Source organism: Protopterus annectens, chromosome 11.part0 (assembly GCF_019279795.1).
Source record: "Protopterus annectens isolate FY-2018-M chromosome 11.part0, PAN1.0, whole genome shotgun sequence".
In the NCBI taxonomy this organism is placed as follows: Eukaryota; Metazoa; Chordata; order Ceratodontiformes; family Protopteridae; genus Protopterus; species Protopterus annectens.
The window spans coordinates 388,838,093-388,852,874 of NC_056745.1; the positions used below are offsets into that span (position 1 = coordinate 388,838,093).

Below are 14,782 nucleotides of genomic sequence, written 5' to 3' on the forward strand. Positions count from 1 at the left end.
ACAGAAAGTAGAAAGGGTTGCTGCCAAACTTAAGGAGCCTAAACAAGAAAACTAACCACAGATCATGTAGAGGTATTACAGATATTTTGGAAATGTTATGAAAATTTGTATAAAGCAACAAAATGTGAAAATCTTGAAAGAGCACTGTGAAGATTGGATGAAGATAGATGAAGGCTGCCAGCCTAGCCAGATAGGATTTTATACATAATTCTATCATTTGTAAATATAAATGATGAACTACAGGCTTGTTTTCTTAAATGCAAGAATATGATGTGAAATGTTGAACTTAAAACAATGTAGCAACATTGCCCTCTGCTGTAAAGAAAGCTAAGTCAAACATTTCTTCTCTGTCCTTTGAAGTTAAAATTGTTTCATGTATGTCCCTTTGAAGTTAGAATTTGGAGTTGATGAGTCTAGATGAAGTCTTCCTGTCTATTGTTTTAACTTAACGAATAATTACTAGAGTTTACATGTGTAACATCTTTTATTGATGTAGTTTCCTGCAGCTGCAAGATAACAAAAGAATGCAGTATCTGTCAGCCTGGGAACACCAGGAAAGTGTAAAAAGATGATGTAATGTTTATCAGAACTACAACAGCAATTTAAACAGAGAGAATCAGAAGGCATGACGCATTTTTGTCTTGATCACCTAATTCACAGTACTGCCTGTTGTCATATGTAAGTTATCTTAGACTTGTGTTTTCTTTTAGAGATAGCTAGAAACTAGAAAGATTAGACTAAGTGTTTTTCTGTGATGTCAGAACTGTACTACTGAATTATTTTAAGTATTTATGTGTGATCTCTGAACTTTTGACTAGCACTGTGTAGTAGAAAGTATTGTCTTGTGGTTTTAATTATTTATTATTAAATATTTTAAAACCTTTTAACTGAGGCTGGTTTGTGTAGAGATAAGTTAAGCTCTAGATTACATTGCATATTTATAGAGTTTACTGTCCAAGTCACTCCAAACAACCCTTGACTGATTAGTCACACTTACCAATTGGATAATAATATCGCACAGTAATAATTGGACACCCTTTTAAAGGCCGTTGGGTAGCTGATAATATTAGCTGGGTGGTGGCAAGTGATTACTACCGTATAGTCTGGGTAAAAGGGGCACAGCTGGAGAACCTGTGCCAGCCTTCCCCAGAAGGGTCTGTGTGGTTGTATAAACTCTTATCTCAAAGTGTGTGTCAGCTACTTGGGCAGGGACACGAAGCACTGGTTGGACAGAGAGGGTGCTGGAGGTTTTAGCTTGCCCAGCTAGGCTGAGATCTAGACCCTATAGCTGTGCCAGTGGGGAGTCTTATTGGGGACCTGGAGAGCAAGGGAGCGACCAACCCCGGACTGACTGTGATCTCAGTGTGCTCTTAAGGGAAATTGCACTTTACTGTGTGTATTTGTTATCCTTTCCTCATATATGAGATGCCCGTCTGGTGTTAGTGGTGAGGATTGAAGCTCCTTGATGGCTGGGCCACGGCACGGGCGTCACAAGCATGAATAGAAATATTTATGTAAGGCTAAAGTATGCCAAGGTTAGAGGTAAATGAGGCTGAACAATTAACAGTTAAGATAGGATGAGATAAAATAAAAATGGTGATGTATAAACAACCTGGAGGAAAGTCATCAGGAACAGATGGTATTCCTGTGGAAGTCTGGAAGTTAGAAGGGAAGAAAGTGACCAAAGGTCTGGAAGGTTTTGTTTAACAGTATTTTAAAAGGAGGGGAAGCATCAATATCTTGGAAAAAATCTCTGGTGACTATAATATGTAGAGATGGTAAAGACCCATCATACCCAGCTTCATACAGACCCATTTCAATTTTAAACCATGACTATAAAGTGCTTTATCTAGAGTAGCTAAAAGAATTGCAAAGGCATTTCCAAAATTGACAGATATGTATCAATGTGGTTTTGTGGAGGAGAGGTAAAGCTTTGACAACATTAATACAACAATTATAATCCAGATGGAAGCAAATACTGCTACTGTTGGTGGGTCTTGATGCAGAGAAAACATGTGACAGAGCAAGCTGGAATTTTATAAGTAGCACAATGGAAGAATTTGCATTCCCTGACAAACTAATAAGGTTAATTGGGAGGATATATGAAGGATCAGAGGCAAGAATTAAAGTGGGAGGGGTCCCCTCTGGTACACTGTGTCTGAAAATAGGAACCAGATATCCCCATTCCTTTTGTATTTAGAGCCACTGGCAAAGAAAACAATGGAAAATCCAAAGCATATAATTTATATGGTAATGAAGAAAGGTTGCCTTTATTTGCAGATGAGATGATTCTGCATCTAATAAATCTAAGAAGGGACAGCTCAGTACTGTAGAACAATTGAGACAGTTTCAGATATTTTGGGGATATAAAATTAATGAAAATAAAACAAAGCCTATAACCGTAAATTATGTACCTACACATGAATAGGTTCAGCAATACGCATATTTATGGAGACAAAATAAGATGAGGTGCTTAGAGGAGTACACATCAAAAAGGTTTCTGTTATGGCACTTAAGGTTATGTGAGAACAGACTAAATAAAGGATATTATAAAAAACTAAGACACTTGAAGCACTTGTTTATGGATATGGATATTAGGATACGAGCAGCGAAATGTTTTTAGCACCTTTAGTTTTTTTATACAGGCCAGTCATATTTTCATCAATCAGAGAAGAAGTTGTGGACAATAATTAATAGACGTATTTAGGAGTACATATTAAAAAGGCTCATGTTATGGCTCCTAAGGGTATGTGGGAAGAGACTAAACAAAAGATAATATAAAAACCTGGAAACTGGAAGCTCTTGTTTTTCGATATGGATAGTAAGATACAAACAGCGAAAATGTTTTTAGTCCCTTTAGGTTTATATAAAGGCTAGGCATATTTTTATTAACCAAGAGGAGAAGTTGTGGACAATAATTAATAGAGAGTTGAAGGAATTTATCTGGGAGAGGAACAGGAAAAGGGTAAAGAGGGGTAAGATCATCCTTCCACTAGAACAAGGTGGTTTAGGATCACTTGATTTGAAAGTATATTTCAGAGCTACATATTTAAGGATCATATATATATATATAACACAAGCAGAGAATTATAAGTCAAAGTGGTAACGGATAATGAAATTCACGAAATAAGGAGATATTAAGATTTTTGATGCAGATCCTTAAGAAGAATAACAACAGGAATGGGGCCCGCATGGAGAGATGATAAGTCAGCAAGCAAAGAAGAGTAGTGTTGCTGAAACAAGTGGACCCTGTTTTTCACAAAATCTCACTAAGACAACACTGATATATAGACTGTATTTATATAGCATAAATTGTAGACAGAAGTAGGTTAAAAATTTAAAAAAAAAAGATAGCTGGGTGCACAAAACTCAGGATAGAAAAGTGCCCAATCCTGGTAGGCACACTGGTGGCAGGAATGGAAAAGATGACAGTGTAGAATTCTCAAAATATGGAAACATTCCTAGAATGGGGCCAGGCCAGGCCCAGGGTGAGGATGGTCTCCATGTTGTAAAAGGAAGTAGTAGTCCAAAAAAAAGTCACAAAAACTAATAGGCAAAAGAAGAGCCATACAGATGATAAAGTGGACTATTGAGGATAAGAAAGAAATTATGGATCGTTACTGTTATGCAAAAAGCCCAGAATTTCCAGACGCAAGATATACAAAACGATTAAGAGAAATTAGAGAAAAGAAAAATACTTCCACAAGAAAAACTGTCAGGAGCTTCAAATAAAAATTTGTATTCATTAATACAACAGATTTGTGAAAAACAGTATATAGATCAAGAAACTTTGATCTGTTTGGAAAAAGAAGCATCTGGGAAGTGTGAAAATATAAACAACAAAACCCAGAGATTTTTGAAAAGTATAAAAAAGAAATATGGACATGGGAAAGAAAGAGCGATTTGATATGGTGCAATATTTATGCAAAGGAGAAAGTCAAATTAATCAATATAAAGAAGGCAGCCCCAAATATATTCAAAGAGAAATACAGGGAAAGGCATCCAGACATGGAAAATTTCACAATAAAAAAATAATATCACAAAGAGGGAATGTAGAAAAGAAGATTAGTAAAGTAGAAGTTAAAAAATAGAAGTTGAAGTTATGGAGTGCCTGTGAAGTGAAGGATTTGGTGTACAAGGTCTAACACAGGTTACATCACATCAAGATAGAGCGAGTCCACAAACTAAGGAGAAGTAGGAAGATCAGGAGACATCTGAAGAAGAAATATGGACATAGGAAATAAAGAGATTTAATATGGTGTAATACTTATGCAAAGGAGAAAGCAAAACTAACCAATACAAAAAGAGTAGCACCAAAGATATTTGAAGAGAAATACAGGCAAAGGAATCCAGATAAGGAAAACGTTACAATTCAAAAAATAAGAAGACAAAGAGGAAAACTAGGAAAGGAGATTAGTAATGGACAAGTTAAAGAAATAGAAACTGAGGTTATGGAGTACCTGCAAAATGAAGGATTCAGTCTAGAAAATCTAATTCAGAAAGCATCACAACAGGACAGGGCAATGAATATTCAAATTAAGGGGAAACCAATGAAATGGCAAGCAATTGGTCAGGTGCCATATGAAGATATTTTGGAGCCTTCCAAAGGAAACCAGTATAAACGTTCACTTGAAGCTGGACAGCAAAGGAAGGGGCAGGAAACTGTGGAAACTCTAACGCAGTCAATGTTGAGGACTGATAGGCCAGTGAGTTCCCATATGACAAAGCAATGGATGGCATGGGATGAAAATAAACAAAATGAGCCACTGGAAGATGCTATAGGACTTTCAATAGAATGCCCGCAGGAAATGGAAAACAAAAGATGTGCCCTCAGTTTAGAAGAAAATGAGCTAAGAGAAGAGATGCTTGATTTAACAGAGATAGACATATTAAGATCAATGAAAGAAATAGCCTGCAGAAGGTCAATAAAACCCAAAAAAGTCAGAAGTTTGATAAAACAAATTAACACAGTAATTAGGACAGTCCACAGAGATCCATGCAATATAATAGAAGTAAACAGGATATATTACTGTGCAGCTAAATTAATAACTGAAAACGTTCTACCACAAAAACACAGGGTAATGAGGGAAAGGAAGGGGAGAAATCTAATACCATCAAGGAAGTATCGAACAGAGAAAACTATAAGGCAATTAAGACAAAAAGTGTCACTGTTAGAAGAATACAGAAAAAGGAACAGATCAACAAAAATACTAAGAAAGCTAGACGTAATGAAAACAATGCGCAGCATTAAAACAGACCAGGATCTATCGTGCACTATCGCAAATAATAAGCTAAAAATCTCAGCACAGGTGGGAAAACTTAGAAGATAAGTACGTAAATATAAAAGAAAAATACAAAATAAGCAATTTACTGATGACCAAAAAAGGTTTTACACAGAACTGCGAAACAGGGTAACATGAATTGAAAGACCGCCAAAAAAAGAAAAAAACAGATACATTTTGGAGAAGTATTTATGAAGATCCTGTGGAACATAATAAAGATGCTAAATGGATAGAAGAAGTAAAAGAAAGAAAGAATCTTCTTCTTTTAGCTGCTCCTGTTAGGGGTCGCCACAGCAGATCAACGGTTTCCATTTCTTCCTGTCCTCTGCATCTTGCTCTGCACACCAACCACCTGCATGTCCTCTCTCACCACATCCATAAACCTTATCTTAGGCCTTCCTCTTTTCCTGTTACCTGGCAGCTTCATCCTTAGCATCTTTTTCCCAATATACTCTGCATCCCTCCTCAGCACATGTCCAAAACCAACGTAATCTTTCCTGTTTGGCTTTGTCTCCAAACCTTCCAACCTGGGCTGACCCTCTAATATACTTATTTCTAATCCTGTCCATCCTCGTCACACCCAGTGCAAATCTTAACATCTTCAACTCTGCCACGTCAAGCTCTGACTCCTGCCTTTTTGTCAATGCCATTGTCTCCAACCTATATAACATAGCTGGTCTCACTACCCTCTTGTAGACCTTCCCTTTCACTCTTATTGGTACTGTGTCTGTCACAAATCACTCCTGACACTCTTCTCCACCCCACCCCATCCTGCCTGTACTCTCTTCTTCACCTCTCTTCCACACTCACAATTACTCTGAACTGTTGATCCCAAGTATTTAAACTCATCCACCTTCGCCACCTCTACTCCCTGCATCCTCACCACTCAAGAATAAGAAGTTTAAAGGTACAGGATATGAAATGGGATGAAGTAACAGCCAGAGAGATAGAAACAAGCCTCTAACTGGAAAACCCCAGGCCCAGATGAAGCACCTAACTTCTGGTTAAAAGTATTAACATCTTTGCACGAAGATTTAGCTATAAGTAAGAACTATTTATATGCGCACTCTGAACAGACACCAGCCTGGCTAACAACAAGAAAAACAATCCTCCTATCTAAGAGTGAACCTGCAAGCCACCCTAAAAACTACACACCAATAACTTGCCTTCCAACGATGTATAAACTATACAACGGAATTGATGCCGACAGAGTTTATAACCATTTAGAAGAAAACTCAATTATGGCAGTAGAACAAAAAGGCAGTAAAAGAAAATCGTATGGAACAAAGGATCATTTGTTGTTAAATAAAGTCATAGTGGAGAACTGCAAAAGGGGGAAGAATGTATGGCATGGATTGACTACAAAAAAGCATTTGATAGTATCCCATATTTATGGATAAAAGAGTGCTTAAAAATGTACAAAATACACCCTACATTGATCAACCACATTACAGTGACCATGAAACAGTGGCAGACCACTTAGCAATTAAGCCATGATAAAGGAAAAAGTATTATTCCAGGGAAAGAAATTCAAAGGGGGATATTCCAAGGTGACTCTCTTGTCACCGCTGCTATTCTGTCTTGCCCTTAACCCATTAAGCTGTCTACTTAACAGCTTAGGCCATGGCTATAATTTGGTTCCTAGAAAACAAAGTGTAAAAACTTCTCATCTTCTCTTTGTCAATGATTTAAAACTGTATAGCTCATCAGATGAGGAATTGAAAGCACAAATACAAATTGTCAAAACTTTTTCAGATATAAGAATATCATTTGGTCTTGATAAATGTACAAAGGCAACCTTTAAAGCAGGAAAACTGCAACACCAAGAAAACATCGGTTTGGGACAAGAATGTGGTATAAAACAACTTGAGTAAGAGGGAGTGTATAAATGCTTGGGAATTGATGAAGGATCAACAAGAAAACATCTGTTTGGGACAAGAATGTGGTATAAAACAACTTGAGCAAGAGGGAGTGTACAAATATTTGGGAATTGATGAAGGATCAACAATAAAACATGAACAAATGCGAACAAAACATAGTATGGAATACTTCAGAAGACTTAAATTAATCCTGAAAATAGTGTTGACATCTAGGAATAAAATTCACGCTATAAACCAATTTTCTCTTCCTGTCCTTACAGTTTGGGAGTGATTGACTGGCCCCAAAATGTGTTGGATAAATTAGACAGGAAAACAAGAAGGATGCTTCATTCTCACCAACTGATTTATAAAAATCAGTGCATACCAAGATTATATATTCCCATTCCAAAGGAGGGATGGGCAATCGTGGGACTGCACACATATCTGCTGACCTCACAAGAGTCAACCATAGTGAAAATTTTGAAACATGAGGAGAATAAATCTAAAATGACTTCTCTGCTTAGTCTAGCAGAAGCATAAAGGCGTCAAGTGGGAATGAAAATCAAACCAGAAGTAGATAAAAATTAGGTAGCAACTGAATGTGCCAAAAAAACAAAAGAAAGCATATACGGTGAAGGACCAGATGAGAAGGCAAGAAATGTGGAAAATGCATAAATATAGTTGCAAGTATAGAAAACTTCTGGAAGAAACTCATGTTGATCAGGACTGAATGCAGGAATGGTTAAGGAGAGGCAAATTCAAATCAAGGGATGAAAGGTTAATATTGACGGCACAAGACAGTGGGCTACACACACATTGGTTTAAAAAGTCTATTAAACACGTGGGAAAAACAGACAAATGCAGATTTTGTAAAACAGAACTGGAAACAGTTGCACATCTCGTTGCTGGTTGTGTTATACTAATGGCAGAAGGACTGTATACTGAAAGGCATAATAATGTGGCAAGACTGTTGCACTGGGGATTGTACAAACATTATGGTACTAAAGTGGCTGAAAAACACTGGAAACATGAGCCACAAAGCATCTTAGAAAATGATGAAGTCTACATCATGTGGGAATCACCCATTACCAACAGTCCAAAAGATAAATGCTAGAAAACCGGATATAGTGGTCCAAGAAAAGAAGACAAAAGTAGCATTGATCATTGAAATCAAAACACCCAGTGACTTTAGTGTCTTGCATACAGAGAGACACAGTCATAAAATATCAGGATTTGCAGACAGAAATGAGAGCAATATAGAAGAAAAATACCCAGACAGTTCCAACAGTAACAGAAGCAATGGGTCTTATAAAAAAGAACCTACAGTCATACTTAGATATGTTACCAATACATGTAACCCCATACGAATAGCAGGAGGAGTCATTACTGGGCACATTGCAGGTGCTGCGAAGAGCACTTCTGGCTGACATCAAAGATTGAAACAATACTAATTTCATGAACTTTAATTGTACTTTGACTTAGGAATGGGGCCCATCCCCATCATGGTATTAGAAACCCAAAAGACTTGGAGAAATTAAAAAGTGAGAAAATATTATATTCATAAAGTAACACAAAGTATTGCAACAACTAAGCCAAAATGAGAAAGAAGAATGAAGATTTTGCCGATACGGATGACTGTGAGTAGGGGTATAGAGAATAAGCAAGAGGGGGCTGAAATTTACAAGAGAAAACTTGCAAAGGATCCAAGGTATTGGGAGCAAATAACTAGAGATGGAAGGGTAACAGAATCGGATTTGAACAAGAAGATATTTGGATTGCAGGCTAGACTGCCTTCCCTACCAGCGACTGATATCAGAATACACGCAAAGAAAAAGGGATAGGGGAATCCTAACTGAAAAACCTGTTTGTTTAGAACTTTCAGCGGACTCCAGAATAAAAGCTGCTGTTAAAAAAATGGATAATTTGTAGGGCATATAAAAGATTACATGATAACTATATGAATCAATCACAGGAAGTTAGAAAGGATTGGGAAGAGAGACTGGATAAGTAATTTACAAGGGAATAAGGGAAGGATATATGTATGACTCCCAAGTATGCAACAAAGTCTAGAAGGTTTAGGAATTTTACTTGGAAGTGTTTGCACAGATATTTTTATACTCCAAGCAGACTTCAAAGAATTCTCCACAGGTAAATGGCAAATGCTGGATGTATAATGGGGAAGAAAGAGGTAACTGGGAACACATTTTGAAAGTGTAATGAGCTAACACAATTTAAAAATTTCCTACAGAGTACTCTGCCAAAAATATTAGGTGAGCAAATAGGTGTAGCTAAGGAATTTATTCCTTTAAGCTGGGACACACGATCTGAATTGCCTACACATAGTATGGTCTTAAATATAATTCTGCTTGCTACCAAAAAGCCATTACTAGAAAATGGAAATCAAAATCTAAACCAACTGCAGTTGAAGCATTGAACACTGACACAGAGATAAAAGAACTTGAAATGGGATCTTTACAAAATGAAAGGAGTAAATTACACTGAAATAAATAGAAACTGTGAGAACAACACATACAGAATAATGTTCGGGAGGAGGAGTGAGGTTTAAGGGAAGCCAGGAATTGAGAAACTTATATAATGCTGGACTGATGATAGTCCCAAACAAGAACATATAAAAATATAATGTACCTGGAAACACGTTAATATGGTTTTGTTCTTTTATAATACTGTGTACTTGCCTCTCTCATAAGTGATGACTGAGTAACGGTGTTTAAAAAACTCTTTCTGCATTAGAGCTCTGGCCTATTCAAAAAAATCCAGTTGTCATGGGCTGATCCACTACTTGAGTTCTTTCTGAAGAGGACCACTAAGCTCCATAATGAGTCAGATTGTCTCTAGAAACCATTCATCCTTTGTGGCGCTTTTCTAAGTTAAGACAAACTTCGAATGGCAGCTGCAGGGTCATCCTCTTTGCAACTTCGCTGGCACTGGCGAAGACAAATTCATGTAATGCTTGAGGCCATCTTTTTATTCAGTCAGCATGCATGTTCCTCTCTGGGGATTATCCAGGCTTAGAAAAGGAAAAGGAAATAAAGGAAGATGGGATGGGTATCGCAGAGGCTATCCACAAAGGTAAAAGTCTGCTTCTGGAATAGGAGGTAATCAACCCTGCATGGGTTGGCTGAACAAAATCTCCCTCAATAAACCGGCATCAAAGTTCTTGCTGTTAAGCTAATCCTTCAACGAGGTCTAATCTACACCATCAGGCTCAGCCTCAGGCACATGCCCAGGTTTATGGCCCTAGTGAAAACATCAAAACAGTTACAAGGATAGAGACACACATGGTATTCCATTGTTGAAACCATACATAAAGTCTCATGAAAATCCCTTTTCAGCCCAGACTCAGGGAGAAAGTGAGGGTTTTCCAGTATCTAGCCTGTCAGATGAGACTAGAACTTAGTCAGATGAGATGAACTATCGAAGGCCATAATTCTTGACACACAGCAGAGACATACACTGTTTCACAAAGTTTTAAACTGCAGGGATGATCCAGGGCTTTCCAGGTTCCTCTGCCAAATGTGCCACAAGGCATCTTTTGGGGACAGGTCAGAAACATTAGGTTAGTCTACACTGCTTTCATAAGGTTATGAACCTTTCCAAAGGAAAGGTCATTTTGGAAGGAAGGCAGAGTGGGTGGAATCACTGTCCTCGTCCGCATAACATACAATGGTTTCGATACATTTTGACTTCTTAAAGCAGCCCAGTGCGAGAAGGAGTCATGTTTTCTCTGCTATTGACATGTTTGAGCTAGCCAGCAGTCTCAAGAAAAGATAGGCATGTAGTTGACTCAATACTCATGCAAGGTGACTGGGAATATATGGAAAAACCACATGCTAATCAAATGTAGTATGCAAGAGAAAAAGGCCTGCACTGGGCCTTGCAGTGGCTTCAAACAGTAGTCTTTAAGTCTGCTCAGATACCCATGACTCTAGCTCCCAAAAGACATCAAACATTTCATGTCTTGGACCAGACCAAAAAGAATTTGGCTGAACCCACTAAAATGGGACTGGCTGGTCCAAATAAAATACAAGGAGGTTCTAGAAGGACTGCTAAACCCTGAATTCCTCTAATCTAATACTAGATAAGTCAGTTGGCTATGATCTGGGATCAGGCCATCTGGATACAACCTGTAATACAGCAACCAGAATTGAAAATCATCAGCACCACAGGATGTACTCCCTTTTGAGGTGGAAGGAAGAATCAAACTTCCCACAGCCCCTTTGTATTACTGGAGGTCATGGACTGGTGCAGGCTCAAGTCTTCACTAGTAACATATGAGCTCAACCCCTTTAAGGGTTGAGATTCTAGTGTAACACCAGACTTCCCTGCAGAAGGGACTCTTGAATTTCCTCTTCTTGTGGCACTGCCTAGGTCTATGCATGGGGTTGCGATGTGGGCTACACTGATGATTTCACTTGATGACCTTCCATATTTTGCTTCACATCAAATGGGAAGTATAAGTCCAAATGTATGTGTTGCAAATGCAGTAAACTGAACAAATCCAAACTGTTTTATAACACAACCAAATTTCATAGGAAGAAACATTGACTCATCATAGATACAGATATTAATGTCACCAAGAATGACAAGGTTCTGATAAGAAATTACTGAGGTGACAATAATGTCAGTGAATCCTTGCCTGATTGCCCTTCCCCAATTCGGTGGACAATAAATGAGGGGAACCTACAGTTTGCTCTTACATCAAAGATATGTTCAAAGATGGTCATCCTGTGGCAACCTCACTCAATTATAGCCTGGAATGACAGCAAATGGCAACCCAACCCCTCCCTTTACCCCATCTAGGGATGGCAGTGGGTGATGGAGACTGCAGATGGAATATGAGTCCCAAATAACAGATGCTCTCAAAGAAATGTCACCCTGGGTACAACTCTAAGGAAAGAAGGATGGGTTCCTTATGGTGTTTCTCCCCAGGATGGGACCCAGAGGGAAGAAAGCCCACAACAAATGCCTACAGTGACTCACAACCAACATCTACCTTTACGTTTGCTTAAAATAAATGGACATCTACACAGCAGGAAGGCAAGTGAGGAAGGACAGAGAGGCAAAAGAGTGTGTATATCACAGAAATAAATAACAAAAGAAAAATGCACTGTCCTATACATGTAGAACACTAAAAGGAATAGGACAGTGCATAGGAAGATAACAGAACAACAAAAGTAAAACATAAGACAATGAAAAGCAACACAGAAAAAGCATTAGTGTGGTATACCAAATATAAGTAGACTGAGGCAACTGAAATGTTCAGACCAGAAAAGAATAGCAACAAAGACAGAGAAGATGAACATGAAAACTGATGGGACAATAGGCCAATATGTAGGAATAAGATGTTCTGTTACATAAAGGGTTATCCTCAAACAAAGACACAAAAACAGGTGATATAGAGACAGTTCAACCAGACATAGATAATGTTGTGGTTAAATACTGTGGTTAAAGACAGGAACTAAAGAGTTAGGAGGTGCAATGAACAAATCTGAGCCTGCTGTACAGCTCATTAACAGCTGGAGTCGGCATGAGTACGACATAATGAACCCAAGTTGCCAGACAACCCTGTGATAAATACAAGACACACGGATAAAATATAAGGCCCAAACGGGTTAATTCAGAAACCATGTCCCCAACCACCCTAGCTATATGGAAAAAGCTCTTCTGCAGGCTCGATTTAAATTCCTTACTCATAGAAACTTCCGTTACACATTCTCAGGATGTCCACACTACATGTTTGGGCTTTTTGGATCTGTTTGGTCAATGTCCCATTGATCTGACCAAACTTTCCATCAAATGCTAATCAGCTCATGTGTTAGAACGTTTCTTGCCCTGATTGTTTAGACGATATGGACTCAGGTCTGATGATAAATACATAGATTACTGGCTTCTGGTCCAAGGTACTACTTAGGAAAATCCTTGTGTTTGAACACAAACTTCATTATAGACAATCCCTGAATATAACAGACATCCATCTTCAATTTGTTACTTAGGTTCACATCAGAGAAATCATACTTTTCAATTGCTTTCTTCCTAGTGTCTCCATCATTTTCCATATGGTCAATGAAGTCTTCCAGAAGTACAGAATCTGTAGGAGGTATTCTACTGAGCACCACATCCATGGGCAGGATTAGTGTCTGCAGGTTGTTGTTTACCAAGCACCACACCCATTATTTCTAAGAATGATGTGTACCTCAAACATCTCTAAGATGCATGTGCACAAATAAAAGACAGAGCTTTCTTTTCTGCAGCCTCAGTTCCACGGAAATAACTTCTCATTTATTTATATAAATTAATACTGAACAGTATATAGCTGAGAGCTATGAGTATCCTCACACCCACCTGGGACATTTCCTGGCAGTCAGCACCAGAGGAGAGACAGACAACTCCCACTCAAGAAGTTTAGTTCTCAAATCAGTGCTTGTATATAAAGGTGAAAATCTGCACTCTGGCCCTGATGGCTATGACAAATATCAAACAGAAACAGTAAAGAACTGAAAAGCACAATTCTTCACATAGTGAATAAAAACAAACATTACTGTGAATATACAGAAAGTACAGACTAATTTAATTCCTTAGAGGAACAGAAAACAAATGAGGGGGTGAGTTTTTCCCAAAGTTTCACACAGATGAAGAGAGAGAGATGGTGAACCAGAATTAGACTGTTAATTAAAACTGTGTTGAGAAGTACTGTTGTGAGACGATACAGATCGCCTTGTCTACGATCCTAAAAGAAGACCAGCTGTATGGCTGGCTGTAGAAAGTCAGTGTTTTGAAAATTACTTCACTGCAAACTATTGTTGCCAATAGCAGGACTACTCAAAAATTCCTGCTTTAGCAGTGTAACAAGAACTAGACCACAAAATTATTGTTAAAGTACCTTAAAGTATACAAATGTGCCGTTAGTCTCTTTTATTAGGTGGGGTGCAGAAGACGCGGCTCCCTGCGAGTCCAGGGCTCTTTTATCATCCTACTTCACAACTCATTTTCCAACAATGACTATCTTAGCATTTACAGTTCAGTAATTTCTGATGAAATGACTTTCCACAAAGCTTACATTTCAAAACACATACCCGAACTTGCACTTTATGTTATGTAATGCAGCTTCACTTTACTTATCCACAGGTAATGGGTTGCTTATATAAGAGCTGAAATATAATGACCGCTTAACTGGATTAACACATTTGCATACACAATTATAGGTTCATCAGTAATACCTGCTGCATGGTGTTAAAATCTGGTCTTGCAGGCTCCTCTTTTGGTTTGCGTGCAACTGCAACAGGGGGTGACACAGGCGCCTTTTTACTACAGACTTGATGACTTTCCTGTTCTGCAACTTCCTGCCAAATAAAAAGCCACTGTTAGAAGTGTCATGTCATGGATCTATGAGGTTTAAATGCAGCAGAATTTGCTGTTGATAGTTCTAGTTTCTACTTCATTTTAATACATATTTTATTCACTCAGTATTTCACTAGACATCCACTTCTGTTAGAAGACCATCTTTTAAACTTTTTGCTTGTCTCGTCCACACTGCAGATATCTTTTTTCTCATTTTACAGACAACCCACCACCTCTTAGTCACTTCCTGCTACTTAATACTCACTGTGATCGATGTAGGGA

General features: G+C 38.1%; 1 protein-coding gene across 1 annotated transcript in view; it reads right to left on the reverse strand.

Annotated features, from left to right (window-relative positions):
* LOC122815409 (src substrate cortactin-like) overlaps positions 1-14,782 on the reverse strand; it is a 706,001-nt gene that overhangs the window by 111,047 nt on the left and 580,172 nt on the right. The window contains exon 13 of the mRNA XM_044087879.1: positions 14,380-14,502. Coding sequence (XP_043943814.1) covers positions 14,380-14,502 — 123 coding nt within the window. The remainder of the gene's footprint in view (positions 1-14,379; positions 14,503-14,782) is intronic.